The sequence below is a fragment of the Neopsephotus bourkii genome, unplaced genomic scaffold (assembly GCF_033783945.1).
Source record: "Neopsephotus bourkii isolate Nb327-2 ecotype Australia unplaced genomic scaffold, CSIRO-AGI_Nbou_v1 NB_323, whole genome shotgun sequence".
NCBI classification, from domain to species: Eukaryota; Metazoa; Chordata; class Aves; order Psittaciformes; family Psittacidae; genus Neopsephotus; species Neopsephotus bourkii.
Window position 1 is genome coordinate 660,150 of NW_026900831.1, and position 16,607 is coordinate 676,756.

The 16,607-nt window shown below is 40.0% G+C and overlaps 1 protein-coding gene across 1 annotated transcript in view; it reads right to left on the bottom strand.

Moving 5' to 3' along the window:
* Positions 1-1,863: 1,863 nt before the first annotated feature.
* Positions 1,864-16,607, bottom strand: part of RAPGEF5 (Rap guanine nucleotide exchange factor 5) — a 160,583-nt gene continuing 145,839 nt past the window's right edge. Inside the window, exons 22-26 of the mRNA XM_061347737.1 lie at positions 16,260-16,310; positions 15,076-15,163; positions 11,264-11,328; positions 6,853-6,911; positions 1,864-3,538 (exon numbers count right to left, since the gene is read on the bottom strand). Coding sequence (XP_061203721.1) covers positions 3,424-3,538; positions 6,853-6,911; positions 11,264-11,328; positions 15,076-15,163; positions 16,260-16,310 — 378 coding nt within the window. The 3' untranslated portion in view covers positions 1,864-3,423. The remainder of the gene's footprint in view (positions 3,539-6,852; positions 6,912-11,263; positions 11,329-15,075; positions 15,164-16,259; positions 16,311-16,607) is intronic.

Genomic DNA, 16,607 nt, shown 5'->3' on the forward strand with positions numbered 1-16,607 from the left:
GCTGACAGCGTTATGTCAGTCAGAGAGAACAAACGGGCAGGTGTTCTTAGCTCACTGCCTTCATCCCAGTATTTAACAGTGTATAAAATGATAATACATAGGCTATGCAAACAAATATTACTCTGATAAAATGTTTAGTATATACATCTTTCTCTGTAATTTTATAGCAGCATGTTGTCTTATTTCTGCTAACACCTTTTATTTTTTGCCACTGTCATGCAAATGCAATGTATTGCTATCCAAGATGGGGCTGGAATCAAAAAGCTATGTCATCAGAACATCTAAATTTGATGCAAAAAAATCCCACATCAAAGAGGTATAAAGTGACCAAGCTTTTTCCTTTGTTCTGTCTAATTACTCCTCCTAGCTACTAAATCAAATATGCAGAGTATTCAACCACAGGTGTGAGTGCAATAAACTGAACTTACAAGATTAATGGATTTTATCCTATGTAAGATAGTTGCATTATTGAAGGTCTGAAAAAAAATCACACAATACCACCAGTGCTGCACCATGGCAGAGGCTGTATAATGTTCTCCTTCCATTTCACAGGGCTTACTTTTGGTCTTCCTCCCAACTACATCTTCAAACTGCTTGCCAGTCTGCAGCCCAGCTCTGCAATTCTTCACCTGTTAAACAATGGGCTTTTTTTTTTTTTTTTTTTTTTCTATTAGACATAGCTACAGATTTGGGCTATTTGCCTTTCCTTTATGATAACAATTATGAGGTCCATATTTTCAGTGTGAAACTGATGCACCCACATTAGCCCCTCGGACCAGAAATTTATATTGGAGTTATACAGGCCCCTACAAAAACTAGTTTCTAAAGTTTTAAACAGTAGTCTAAGTAGCCACAACACATACAGTGAGCTTAATGCTGGCTATGTGCCTTCAAACTGGTTTTATGCCAGCTGCAAGGGGTTGACAACACCTGATTTAGTATAAAAGTTGCAGCAATGCACACAGCCAGTACCTCAGTTGGCTCAAAGACTACTGGTACAACTACCCATCCATTTACTTAAATCATTAGCATACCATTACTTAAACCACTTAATCCAAACTGGCAATGAGGAGCCTTCAAGGGGTCTCTAGTATATTTTCAAATCAAAGCCAGAGCACAAAGTAATTTTTCTTCTTCCATTTTTCTCTTTCTTTTTTCCCCCTTCTTTCATTTCCCTGTCTTTCATTCTTCTCTGGCACTGCTGCTGGCTTATCAGTGGTAACTACCAAAACTATCACAAAACCAAATGCATGAACTGAGAAACAGCCCCACTTTCTCACCCTGCATGCCTTCCTATGCTCTCATCTCCTACGGATTTCAAGAGAATCATAGACTCATAAGGTAGTTCGGGTTGAAAGGATGATCTCAAAGCTCATCTAGTCCAACCTCCCTGCAATGAGCAGGGACATCTTCAACTAGATGAAGAACAACTTGTGGACTACAGTGTTACACCACATCAGCTGAAGCATGCAGGCTAGTCTAACATACAGGCTCAAAAAAATAATGCCACAGTAAAAAAAAAAAAAAAAAAAGGATTTCACAAGGGGGAGCTCAAAAACAAGCAAACTATCCAGGTAATGCAGCTAGGGTGGGAATTCTTTGAGTGCTGCAGCCAGAACTGCAATAACACAAGCAGCAAATTGCATCTGGTTTGTGTTCTTACACTGCAAAAAGGAGCCCACCACAGCTAGTATCCTCATCTGAACAGTTTTGGTCTGTTTGCACAAAAGAGTTATTTACAATATGTGCAGTCACATCTACAGAAAAACATAGGAAGTTTTTACTCCATGGCCAGCAAGAGTTTATTTTTTTCTTGTTACTGCGTTAAAAGATTTTTTTTTTCTAAAAAAAAACCCAAAACAATATAGTGTTTGATAATAACAAAGTACAAGCAAATACACTTCTGAAACATCTGTTTCGTTTACAATAGATTTATACAGTATTTCACAAGATGGGAAAACCAAATGCATTCTACAGATTCCCAGAGACTACTTGTTAAAGCTGTTTCTTTTTTAATTCCTTTAAACCAGAGATAACACAATTATGAAGAGCATGCTGCTTCAGTATTCCCATATTTCAGTAAAGGAGCGTTTTCTTGAAAATATTCCTCATGTGGAAAACATACAATAGAGATGGGCAAGCAGTGCAATGTATTCTCCCTGTTCTGCAAAGGGACTGTTGCCATAAATCAGTGTACAAATGCACGCCAGACTGCGTAACACATTGCCTGTGGCATTCACTAGATTATTTCAGGGCAACTTCTTAGCACTGAAAACCAGAGCTACGGTGATTGGTGATGGTGGTGCTTAGATGTAGGTCAGCTGTAGACAAGACTTCAAAAATGCTGCCTCAGTACATGCCCAGGAGTAGTACTTTTAGCTACACAAGAATTGGCATGGGGAGGGGTGTGAGAGGGATGAAAGCAATAAAAGGACTCTGAACTGAGAGCCTAGTGTGTATGCAGGTAATTACACTGGTACCCTGTAAGGTCTACCCTTTAGTTCTTTAAATACTAGAAGCATGTGCAAGTTAGGTGAAGTTTTACCTGCTGAAGTAGTATTTCCAGGAGGTGAATTAGGAATGTAGCTGGATCTAGGCATTGCCTCTGAGTAGACACCAAGGAGGCTGTAATCCAAGCAGAAAACAAAGCTTCCACTATCATAATTTACAAAACATTAACTGCAGGAGCTGGTGCTAAATCTCAGATAACTGAAAAGGAAGAAAATAACATGTTTTCAGTGTATAAACAATTGTGTCCATAAATTGCAACAATAGTGGATTGGCTCTTCCAGTGTGTTTTATAAAGCAGATTCTTAATGGTCCATAACAGTGTGAACTGTTGTTTAGTGCTGACCTTCACAACGCACTCTTGAGTTTCATCTGGTGTGCTGTCTTTTTATATTCTCATTCTTGGTTGTCAGGACTTGTCTCGAATAAGATGCTCCAGTGGACTCCGGGGAGCTGCACGGATTGCCCAGTATTTTTGGCAACAACACTTTGGCAGCCTTGAATTAGTGAAGTACATACTGTGGTTAACTGACAATCAATCCCCCTGTGGCATGTTGCCTGCTGAAACGTTTTGCTGCTGTGGCACAACCATTCCTTTCATTCTGATACTGGCAGAATCTGCATTGAAAGCTACACTGGACCAAACAATATTTTCACAGAAACCAAGCTTCTGAGCTCAAAGGATGCTGCTCCACTCCCTGGGGTGCTAGTGATCAGCGGGGATGGCACCAATCTCACCCTGCAACTCTGTGAGCAGTTCCTTTGCTGGCTCTTGACTGATTTTCCTGTGCATGTTGTGTGAGCTACTGATAAAACTCAGTAAACTGTTATTATATAGGGAAGCAACATGCTTGGCATAAACATTCACTTAATTCAAAGTGCTGGAGTTACAAGGTTATATGAAGCTGTGTACGCTCACACTCTCGGCTCTATCCTGTGAGAAAGATCAAACAGAGCTTGCTGGTTGTCAATGACATGCAGGTGATGGACGTATGGCTTCAGCTCGTGATGCTCTTTTGAAGGAACTTCACTGCCTGCAAGAAAGGAGAAAGGATCAGAAAGCCATGCCTTGCTCACTTCTCTGCCCTGTGCATTACAAAATCCCTGGTGTGCCAATCTGTCAGGTGCTAGACAGTCACAAGAAAGACAGCCAATAATCCAAGGTACCTGCTGTTTTAAGTGCAATTCCTGAGGAAACAGCTAGATGCAGAGAAGGGGAGAAGAAAGAAAGAAAGCAGCAATGCTGGGCAGCCAGTGAGCACAAAGGAGGGACAAGTGGAGTGCAAGAAGCTGACTCTTCCCAAGTGGAAGATATAATCCTCTCATCTCCTGTAAGGGTGGTTGAAAGTTTTCTTTGTGCCGCTCTAGCAGCACAACAGGACATTCAGCAGGGGTGGGTGACCCAGCCTGTAACTTTTAACCAACCTTAGCACAAGTACACAAGACAGCAGGCCCTGGATAACTTCCTTCAGAGCAGGTGAAAGGTGACAGTGGAGCAGACAGATATGAAAGCTGTTCAAAGCTGCCCTGACAGGCCCCCACCTTTTGATCTATTCCACTTTTGATTTCTGATATAGTAACAGACGATGTTACAACATAATGTAACAGTAACAGTCATGTTGTCATTTCATGGGAGTTTACATGGCAAGAGGAATTAGCTGTGTAACAGACAAATTGAATGGTGGCTGGGATAGCAGATGTTTTCTGTTATAAGCTTTATGCCTGACATTGGCTTGTGGGAACTTGCCGGCTGTGAAACCCTCCAGCATGGCTGGTGACCAGCAGAAGTGCTAAAGGAAAAGCTAAAACCATGGTCACCAGACCCATCAAAACAGGCAGACAAGTCAGTGTTTCCCACACATTGCTGACTGCTGACAGACAAGTGAAGGTTGGAGAGCTCCATCCTAGGCCATGTCCTCAAGCAATTTTAAATAGTATTATCCTAAATTAAAGAAGAAAAGCCCTCAAAATTTCCCAAAACAATCACCTTAACTCCCACACTCCCTCCCTCTCCTTTTTTATATTATCATCCTTTTCTCCACACTCTCCAGCTACACAAGAAGCTTTCCAGAAACTGACCATCCCTTTTGTTTCTGATGAGAGCTGTATGGTGCTGCATGGGTAATGTGGGATGTCAATGCGGCCAGTTCTGTGTGCAGCTGCTAAAGGGGCTCCTGGGCAGCTATTTTTAAGAGTTATTTCTGAGCAGCTATCTAACTTGAGAAATGTAGGAGAGAACAGGACATGATGAATTTGTGTTGGGATACAGAGATGACCTTTTTGTTTTGAGGGAATAGAATCCTAGCAGCTGTGCTGAATGTACTAAAAAACATTTGTATTTCTCATTAACACCTGAAATAACAAAAGCTTGAATTATATTATTTTCTCAAGCTGCTTTGCCTGTTTTTGGAAACGCTATAATTTATTTTCAGGATTTAGGGTATGAAAGTGTTATTTCTGTTAAAAAGGAATCTCATTCTTCCCCGGAACCAAATCAGTTTCTTAAGCTTAATACACACGACACAGTCCAGAAACAATAATAATATTCCTTTTGTTTTAATTCTTTCATACAGTGAGATGTCTGTTGTTCTTAGACCAATCTGGAAATTGATGCAGTAGAAAGATTCACATTCCTGAGGGCAAAATAAGCCCACTAGAAAAGGCAACTGTCCATAAAGTCTCAATAAATATTCAGTGAATTCATTTCATGCCTAAATTAATTTAAGAAAAAAAAAGTGCCTACAGGGATGTCTGTATAAGCTGCTTTTTAAATGCCAGGTTTACAATAAATCAAGTCTGTGGTAAAGTAAAAAAACAGCCAGGTACTTCAATCTATCAGATTATATGATAAATCTCAGGTATTAACCTTAGATTTATACTGCAACACTTACAAAACCACTTGGGGAAAAAAAAAAGGCAAAAATGGGATGAAAGATTTGCAGAGAAGCTGCAAAAAAATAAATTCACATCATTAAAAGGAACCAATGCTACATTTTATAACACCAAATAAGAGACATTTTAACTTACAGAGGCATTGCTTGAATTAGTCACTGTTTCCTTCACTATCTTATTTCACAGAATAAAAACAAAAGGTACGTCCTTCTCCCTTTCCCTCTCTTATACATATGTATCTCAAAATAACACAAGAACCATACTACTGAGCAGCCTTTGTTTGAAAAACAGACTGTACAGACATATGGTAATTCTGAACAAGTGTTCAGCAAAGCTCTTAACAGTGCCTGTCATTCTCCAAAGTACATGAATTTATATACAAAAGTATTATTATCATTATTCTTTTTGTGGGAGTCTATGTTGAGAGCTGCTGAAAATTCAGCTCAAAAAAAAGAAGCAATTCAAACCCTTTTTATTTCCCCCCAAGGTTACAGCACATTTCTGAACTGCTCTTTGGGAAAGAAGTTTTAGTGGCCTCAATAAATGACATGTTTAGTGGGTTTAGCTCAAAACCTAACCACTTCCTAAAGGAGTGCTGTGTTTGCCCCCTTCCTGTGTTTAACCTCTCTGCAGAGAATAAGAAATGCTGAGGAGAAAAACAAGGTTTCTCTTCTGTAAGCAGCAGAACAAAGTGGGCTGGGGTCTTCTGGCATGGTCCCTTAGGGCTGGATTCTCTGGTGGCTTAGCAGGTGGAAACACAGAAAAGAAGGATTCTTTTGTGCAGCTGATGCACTTGTGGCCATTCCTAAAAACGCAGATCCTCCAGTGTCTAAAGCTCTATTAGCAGAGGTACTAACACGACTCCCTTTTCACCTAGTCAGCTACTTTGATGAAACCCACAAGATCTTGGTATCGTCAAAACTTCTACTGCTTTGTGAAATGTCCTTGAGAACCCAAACTAAGCAAACAATTGCTCTTGGTGGAAAGCCAAGTGAAAAGCTGTGGTGACAAATACCATCTTTTAGCTACTGGAAGCTGAGACAGCTATGAATCCATTACCAAAACAGCCTAGCAGGGGACTGAGGTAACTCAGTTATGACTGGAAAAGTGAAAAACAAAGCATACACCACAGACTTTCGTGATTAAGAGCAGCTGTCACATATCTTAACATGGTATTTTGAAAAGGTCATAATTTTTGCAGGAAAATAATTTGTAAAGAATTTGGAAGCTGTTTCTACAAATATTTTGTAAAGTAAAACTCCATCCAACTGTGGTTTCTGCTATGAGGACCTTCCAACAATGATGCCACCTCTTGCCAACCAACTTCTTAAATAATTGTTGACCACATTTTCCTGCTGTAGTAAATCTGAGGAAGTGGAAAGAAAGCAGAGAAAAAAACCCACAAAGCTTCAAGGCTGTACAAAGGCAAACTAAGTAGCAAATTTTGTCTACTTACCAAGCTGGTTGTTTCGGCAATGTCTCAATGACCGAACAGTATCTGCAATCATGTGCTGCAAAGACAAGATATAAAACATTAGTGCAAAAATCTGACATAGATTTTGTCACTAGAAAAACCTGGGAAAAAATCTCCTTGCCTACACTGTGCAGCAAACCCCCCCCCCCCCCAGTAGTAAGGTAGAAAATGAAGACAGCAGGAAAGAGACTTTGCTCTTTGTCTTAGTGATAATATATGATGCAACAGGGTTAGTTTAGAAGGTCCTTACTGATATTACACAGATTATATAAGAACAACTCCCTAAGAGCCCATAGAAAGTGGTAATGAAAAACTGCCAAACAAACAACTGCCTATTTTTGTTCCTGTGACTTTTATTAAACTGAAAGCCTACAGCAGCATACTTCTATAATGCCTTGCACAATCAGGCATCAGTACCTGCTAGGCAGTTTTCTGCAGTATGATAACTAACACAACAAATTCCCCAGCCCATAGCCAAAATACTGCAGAGCAAATACCCTGACACATCTGCAGGCATGTACCACATAAGACTATTCTGTACGTATACTATGTTAAAAAAAGCTGGCGCTAACACAGATACTGAATGTTCACATAGATTAAGCAGAGGAAATAAAAGGTTTAAGTTTGGTTTCTTGTTTACGCTCAGGTCTTAAACTTATGACAACTGGAACTGCTCACTATAAATCAGTGCAAGTGTGCTAATTTTCACTAGATGTCACTCATAAAATTCACGAGGCATTACTTTTTTATTTGACTGTTTTCTGTGACAACTCTTCACCAAGTCTAGTAATTTAAACAATTTGCAATTAGCAGGAATGCTTTAATAGCTCATGTAAAGAGGTGATGCTTTTTTCAAAAATAATCAGAGGGGGAAAGTATTAAATATCTTGAGCAGAGTATGTTTAAGACCAGAATGACACAAAACAGCCCTCTCAACACCCTGGAAGTGGCTTACAAGGCACCTCCATAGAAAAATTTATCACGTTTACCAGAAACTTCATATTACTTTAATCAGTGAATCAAAATAACTTTTTCTTGTTGCCCACTGTGCTTCACTTGCCATGACTTCGTGCGATCTTTTGTGCTGATGTCCTTGCACTGATCATAATAAAGTTCTAATGAGATCTAGATTTCACGATCAATACTGTGAGTATTAGGACAGCTAAACTTCCACCAGAGCTGCTGATATGATGTTTTTCAGGTGCTATGCCTTGCATTTGGCTTTTAGAAGTAAGAGAGATCCCAGTATTGCACACAGTCATTCTTTGCTGTTTCTCCATTGTAGTAAGTGTGGGGATACATCACCTGAAGGTGATGCTCTGGCAATGGAAGAATCTCTTTGTGTAACACTCTCCTAAAGCAGAACTCCAAATCCCCTGGCTTTAGTAGCCTAATTAGGCATTTCTCTCTGTGTGTTTTCAACTCTCTGGGATCCAACTTTAATACAGAAAATCAGCCAATTCCAATTGCAAAACAAATGCTACTTTCTGACTGTTTGAGCAGGTGCTTGCATATCTTTAATGATATGCAATGAGTAACACGCATTTTTTGTGGCCTTTCAGCCTACCAGCTACATATGATCATTAGCACTCCTTTAACTAAGGAGAGCAAAATCTCAGGCTTGGGAGTTGCACAGATATTTGAGGGATGGGGCTTGAGAGCCTTCAGCTGCATATACACAGTACTTAGAGCTGAAGGTCCTAGGTAAGAAGGTGTTATCTAAGCCTCTAATGGCCATTGACCTGTATGCAAGTTTGCTGAAGTGTGCCTAAGACATATCATTGCTAGGTTATGGTTGATGGCTGACTGGAGAAAAAACCTGAAGCCACATTTCAGTGAATCAGCTCAGCAAATATACTGGAAATACCTTGAGATACAACAGTATAATACCATATTTTCATTTATTCCTTCAGATTTAGTTGAGGAAGTGGGTATGGTACTGTATATTGATCTAACACTATATAGACTAGAGTTTACCCAACATGGAGTTAAATAAACCATTGCAATCCCTTAAACTTTAGTTAAAATTAGGCAATGTTCCTAAGACAAAAGATTGTTTCACTTTCTTCTCTTTGCAAATTCCCTTCTTTATATTTGAATTAACTTTCTCTTCACTGCAACCATGTCATGTCAAATCAAGTTCAGTCATGTAGGACTGTTGAGGCCGTGATGGTCTAAGACCATAAAAAAAAAAAAAAAAAAAGCAGGAATTGTAGGGAGAGAGAATATCTTGTATTAAACCAGCTGATGCAGCTGGAAAAAACAATGGTTTGGACTAAAAAAGTGTCCTTCGGGTGAGATGTTTAATGAGAAATTAAATATTTCCAAATACTTATTCAAATAGAGACACAAGAAACCATCTTTGCTTTGAAATTTATAAGTAGAAATTACATGCATTTATGACAGTAAGTTTCTGCCCCTAAGCAGTAACCTGCCATGGTAGAATAATTGTTTTCCTCTTTTTCTGCAACAGCAAATTTGCAGGTGAGTTTCAGTGTCTTCATTCAAATCAAGCAGGAGCCAATATCAATCATAATTTTTCTCAGCAGAGGCCAGAAAGTGCTCAACACCTAGCACAGAACACCAAGGAAGACATTCTTCCTTGCTACAAGCCCTTATAATGAGAAAAGAAACATAAAACTGATGTATACATGTCCATGTGTGATGCATCTTATTAGTAAATTCATGCTCATTGATTAAATGCCTTAGCGTCCAGATGAGCCTGCTTAATACATGTACTGCCTGAGTTTCCACTACACTCATATTTAAACCTCTCCTAAACCCCTACTTCCTAAGCTTGCACTATTGCCTGCATTCATACGTATTCAGGGCTCTATGAGACAGCATGTTCCTGAGGGTGTGATCTGACTAATAATATGGAGGAAGTATCAATCTGAACAACCCTAATTCCAGCACCATCACCTCAGATTCTCCCCCCCTGCCATTTAAAATGTCCATTATCTATTTGCATGGAAAAGGTGAAATCCTGGCTCACTGAAGTCAATTAGCAAAGCTGCCACTGCCTCTGAAGACACAGTGGTGCCAGAAAGAATGAGAAATCTTAGCCAACAAGCCCAGCATATATTAAATACACAAATGATTAAACAACAAGCAAACAAACGAACAAGGTCTGACTAAGAGTGGAACAAGAGTCAGATCCTACATATTCACTAAATAAATATATGAGCCAGTGGGTGGTTTTTAGTAACAATTACTGTGTATTAACAGCTAGTTTAATTTACATGTTAATTCGACGTACTTCCAAGAGGCAATGAAGAACATGCTAACGTGTTTTATGCAAACACCTACAGGTCAAACAGTTAATGGACTTGGGACCAGAAAACCTTTCATTAAATGCAAATGCTTGTTCTTGGTAACTGTCACAAAAAAAGGTATAGAAATAAAATAGAAAACACACAAAAAAAAAAGAAGTTTGGGTTCAAAAATCAAAGTCTACATCTGTGCAAATTGAAAGACAATATACAGTATGACAGGATGTGAAAATAAGTTCAACATCTGATTTGTGAATAAGCCCATGTTTGTATGTTCAATAGTTGGGAATGATTCACGAGGCATAGCCATCTGGACTAACAGTCCCATGGCACATATAGAGCGATTGGGAAGAACATTTCTTGTTCAAATACTCCAGGCCAACAAAAAAAAAAAAAAATTCAAAATTTCTCCACTTCTCCACTGTTCAGATATGCAAACTGTGGATTTCAATGCTATGAAAATGTCATCAACAAAGAAACGAAATATGAAAGCTAGAGAAATCAAACCTCTATCTGTAATGTGCCAGAGTAGGTGTCACCTGATGTCTAGAGTAGATGTGGTTAAAGATACAATGTCAGTAAGTGCCCTTCTACATAAAGTTAGTACAATGGTATTTACAGTCAGTTTAATTCATATTTTAGGCATTCTTTTCTTCATCAACTAACCCAGATCAATAATTTTATTTTCATTTAAGATCCCTGGAATTACTGTACCAGTAGCAAGTGATTAAACTAGAAAAACCTTTTCTTCAGTGCCTTGAGGGGGAGAAAAAGGGAAACCCAATTCAAGGAAAGCTAAAGCAGGAGAACTCAACTGAGGAGAAATAGTCTATGAGGTGGTAGATAACACTGGGAAAAGAAATGGTTGGAGTGTGTGGCAGTGGTGCTGGCCATTACTGGCTTAGCCATTTACACAAAAGTAGGGGATGAAGGAGTGAGAAATGAGAAGAGCAGAGGAAAAGGGCAGGGAGATAGTGCTGGCTGTTATATCCTGATTGTTCTTTTGTATCCCTGATTCATCCAGAAGAAAGCCTTTTTAGTCTTACAAGATACGGAACAGAAAAGGAAAAAGGAACACAAATCTCTTTGAAAAACAGGAAGGACAAAATTTGCTTACCAGCTTCTCAAAGTTAACGAGGTTATCCAGAAAAGTTTTATTTCCTTCATGGATGAATGTTACATCTGGAAAAAAAAAAAAAAAAAGGAAAAAGAATTACTTTTCATGGATTTGTTGTTTAATGCAAAGAAGTAAAACTAAAAAACAGCAACAAAAAAATTAAGAGGAAAGTATCCCATTAAGGACTGACACAATGTCTTATAACAATGGAACAAAAGCCTGGTATAATGATGACATGAAGAGATCATCAGATAACTACACTATGTACATATAGCCCCAGCTGGGACTGGACAGTCCCTGAGCCCAGAGCTCCATGGGTGCATAGCTACCAGATGCTGGAGGAGACTCTGACACCCCTTTATCTCTCTCTGTAGGACACAATGATTCTGAAGTCCTCCCCAGAGACAAAGGGCTACAGCAGCTGCCAGCTGGGGTGGTTAAACACAAGCCACTGAACTGAAATTCAAAGCTTTGAAATAAGCTTTATGGCTGGGAAAGAAACACTTTTACACAGTGTTGTAGGAGAGATTTTGCAAAGGCAGCAAAAAGGTCAGTGAGAGGAAAAGGTTTATGTTTGGCTCCTGGAAGGAAATGAACACAGTGTAATGAACTGGGGAGGGCAGGGAGGGGAAGAAATAACAGGCAAAACAAAACAAATGTTGCTAAATTAAGATTATAATTAAAACAGTAGCTTGAGGTCATTTTTTCCACTTAGGACACAAAGTGAGACCTATCTTGGACATGAAGTACAAGGGACATGGATAGACTCCCCATGGGGACTGAAGCTGCTTTGACTTCAGTAATGCATCCTCCTGGTTACTGAAAATACTTGGATACTAGGAGTATCAATACTCAAGTACTACTCCATACTATGAGCATCGCCTCTCATGTCCCTATCAGCTCTCTCCTGGATGTGCAAGTCTCCAGGAGTACCAGGAGAAGAGAGCACTAGTGCAATGCAACAGTACTCTAACACCATTGCTTCTTAAAAGTCACAGCTGTGTCTGCCAGCAGGCAAATGGCACACAGTAAATGGGAAACATCTCCTTCTTATCAGAGGTGCCAACCTCATCTCTAGGATTCCCTCTGATGCCCACTTGGTCCTCCTAGTTTCATGGGACTCTACAGCACCCCTGCAGCTGATGCTAGGGTTTGCTTTGTAACCCCCCAACCACCTTCATCCTCCCCCATAACAGCCAACCTGTCTTTATTCCCTTTTGTTTCAAAGACTCACACTGAGTCCAAGGGGCATTTTGCAAGTCCTCAGAATGGAAATGTTAATGGCTTCATATGCTGGTGGAAACCAGGGGCTTGCACTCATAAGGCAGAGCTCTGTGAAAGGTGATGGAGAGTTCCTGTGCCCCCAGGGCAGATGGGTTGGGGTCAGCCTCAGGCACGCCGGATGCCAGCATGGGGACCCCAAGTCCAGCTCCAACTCCTGAGCAAGTAGGGCAAGCACTGAGCGGGGCAAAAGGAGGAAGTGAGGCCCTCTACACCTCCTCTGTTGGGGTGCTTTGAGGCAGCCAGGGAAAGGGACAGAGAAAGGACACAGATTCAGGACACAGGCATTACTTGTCTCTGTATCACTGCAGTTAAAAATTGTCCATCTCTTCTAACAAAAAACTTACACGAGAAGCAGAAATTTCCACAGAGCTTTTAAGTCAGTAACAGCAATGTGTGTATCTCTGAGGGTGGAAGGAACAAAAATTTGCTTTGCGGCCACAACTGACAGTCTAGCTATATTGAGCAGAGCAGAAAATTGCATCTGAGCTTGGTTATAAGAGTACATCACAGCACTTTATTACACATTTGAAAAATCTGCCTGATTTTCCAAACCTGTGAGAGAGCTCTGCATTTAAATTTAATTAACTTTAAAAGAACACTCTAAAGTTATTTTTCATAATCAGAGAAAGGCTATTCATGATTTTCAGTTTTTTCTTGAAGCTACTTTTGTTTGTCTTGTGTTGAAATGCAGTAATTTGTTCAGTTAATAATGATTTCTCTGTTATCCATGCTTATTTTATTGGTCTTGGAAATAACGATAATGCAAACATGCTTGACATGGAATAAAGTCCTAGGTACTATGTGATACTTTGAGAACTACCAATCTTGGCAATATCTCCTTATGGATCACTGTGCTTGTCCTGGGTTCAGCAGTAGCAGTCATTTTTTCATCTTCTTAGTAGCTGGTGCAGTGCTGTGGTTTTTGACTTTAGGCCTGGGAACAGCACTGATAACACCAATGTTTTCAGTTAGTGCTCAAATATTTAGTCTGACCAAGGACTTTCTGAGTCTCATGCTCTGCCAGGGAGGAGGGGAAGCCAGGAGGAAGCAGAGACAGGGCACCTGACCCAAACTAACCAAAGAGGTATTCCATACCACAGCATGTCATGCCCAGGATGTAAACTGAGAGTTATCCAGAAGGGCTAGTGCACTGCTGGGTCAGGCAAGGTATCGGTCGAGCTGGGTATCAGCAGGTAGTGAACGGTTGTACTCTCTTCCCTTGTTCTTTCCCTTATCGTTATTATTATTATTGGTAGCAGCAGTAGTGGTCTGTGTTATACTTTAGTTACTGGACTGTTCTTATCTCAACCATTTGTGCCCCACGTTGGGCAACAAAAAGAACTGTCATGGTTTAAGTAACTCAGACCCATGCAGCCGTTCGTTCACTCCTTCCCTTCCTCCCCACTCCACTTCACGATGGACCAGGAGAATTGAAAGAACGTTACTCCGACGGGTTGAGAAAAACACAGTGCTGCACCAGCTACTAAGAAGGAGAAAAAATGACTGCTACTGCTGAACCCAGGACAGTACTGAAGAAAATTACTGTAATAATTTGCAAAGTCTCCTTGTTATTTCCAATACATTTTAAGAGACATAAATGCTGCTTACGTGCATGTTTTTACACATCACATTGTACTGCTGTGCAAACATCATTGCTACAAGTTACTTGTTTATGTTTGCTGCCTTTTGTTTGCAGGCAAGACGACACTTAAAAAATACTGATTTTTAAGCTTTGATAATTGCATCCATCTGAATTAATGCAAACTCCTTTGACATGTGCAAAGAGGGGAAGTGCCTGATGGCTCCTCAGCTGTCACCAACTGATCTGGAGAACTGTCTTCAAACATTTAAAACTCATAGCAGCAGCAGCAGGCTGGAATAAACAGCCTAAAGAGAACACTTTTGGAACACAGGAATAATCAAATAGATTTGCCATGTTCAAAGACAAAGGAATTAATAACGCATGATTCCAAGACAGCAGAATATTTGAAATGCCTGCCATTTAACAAGCTGCCCAGCTCACTGCATTAAACACATAGCTGTGTTTTATTTTAATAATTTTGTAAAAAAATATTTTTTTAAATAGTAAGATTTTATTTATCTCTTTCAGACCTATAAAAGACTCAAAAAACTCTTTCTCTCAGGGCAGAAAGACAGGACAGGTTCTGCCTTCAGGGTGACACAGGGTAGGTTCAACCTGTTGAGGCAGAGCAAGCATCACAGGACAGCATCATGACTGATTCATGGGCAGCCCCATTCAGGTATTCCTCCTCTGAAGGGGACGTGGCCAAAGCAGTGGCACACTGCTCTATCTGCAACTCACAGGAGGATACTGAAAAACTGTTTGAAAATTGCCATCTTCCCCCTGTATTAGTAAAAGGCAGATGTTTATTATCCAAACCAAGTGCTACCTTGCAGATACCACTACATGTGCCACATGATTATCATAAAGCCACCTGAAGGAAAGATTACCTTGTGCTTATTTTAATTAACCACAACAAATAAGAGCAGCTGAGCTTTAACATTACCTTTCAGAAGTAAGGGCATGAAGGGGATTTTCGGTGATTTCATTTTCTTGAATGCATCTCTATAAGCTTTGTGATTCAAAGAAGGGTCCTGCAAAACCATTTGGGTAATAGAGAGAAAAATCAATATGCTATAAAAACAGCAATTCTAAATCCATTAAGGGCTTATAATCCGAACATGTTTTAGATACAGAAGGTTTCTCTGGAAACGAGGTAGATAAAGTGACTAGATAGGTGACTTACTAAACTGAACAGGAAACATAAACAGTGAAAGGAACAAAAACAATTACATTCCTCAAGATGAAGCAGTGCTAAAATGGGAGTAAGCTGCAGACTAGACTCACTTGCACTGCTCTGTAATTTCCCCACAAATTCCTGTGAGCAAAACCTCTTGTGCTTACTATCTAGCACAAAATGTACCTCTGAAAGTATTGCTGATCAATTTTATCTTTGAAAAAAGACAAAACCAACAACAAACATCACCAAACAACAACAAGAAAATCGCAACAAAAACTGATCTCGGATCAGTGGAGCGTATTAGAGATTTTAAAAGAAAGTAAGAGAGTATGTTTCAGTGATGTTGTGTAAGTAATTCAAAAAGGCATCTCCATTTCCCATATAAACAAACATTTTTGTACACAAGCTCACACACAATCTTGAAAACACATTAATTTATAAAAGATTCTTAAGCACAGAAGCATGGACAGCCATTGGAAGGCTAGGTCTCATGTTCCCCGCACCAGGCAGCGATCTCACCAGGCATCCACTTTCATGACAGCCAGAGGAAACACTTGTTTATTCAGCTTTGATAATGCTGACAACGACCCTTAGCCTTGGATTTTGAATTTTTTTTCCAAGGTCAGCTGTTCTCCGTTTCTCCTGATCCGCAGCATGTTGTTTCAGATAAATGCTAATTAACCACCAGAGTAAAAGAACAGCTTCCAAATTGATGCTGGGGATCCAATGTACATTTGCCTCTCTGCCCTTATTCCAGCTGTCAGGAATACAGCTTCTTTCTTTTTGTGTGATTGGAGACCACCTCTGAGCTCTGGAGAGCTGCATGGCCTTCGGCAAATCACAGATCTGATGTGACAAGCTCCAGACAGCAGGTAGCCTCCAAATAAATTTGGCAGAAGGAAGACAGGTAAAGGCAAGCAATGTTGTTCTGCTCCCAACACTGTACTTACTGTCAAACTTTCAAGCTCAGTGAAAAGTTTCTTGAACTTCCCAGGAATTTTCTGAAGTGGGGAAAAGAGAGAAGAAAAAAAGGAAAGTTGATTTAGGCAGAAAAATGCTGATGTATTTTTAAGCCATGAGACTGCCGTGGTTGAAGTGCCTGCTGAAAGTACCAACAGGCAGTTAACCTCTGCTCCTCAGTTCCAAGAGCTCTAATTACTGACCATGTTATGTTCAATGCTAATGAGGCTCTGGAGCCTACAGCCTCACCTCAGGGATCTGCATCTTTCTCTCTCGGAAACTGCTTGTTAGCAGCTGTTTTAATTTTCTTCCTTAGCTTCTATGTCTGCTGTGTTTAC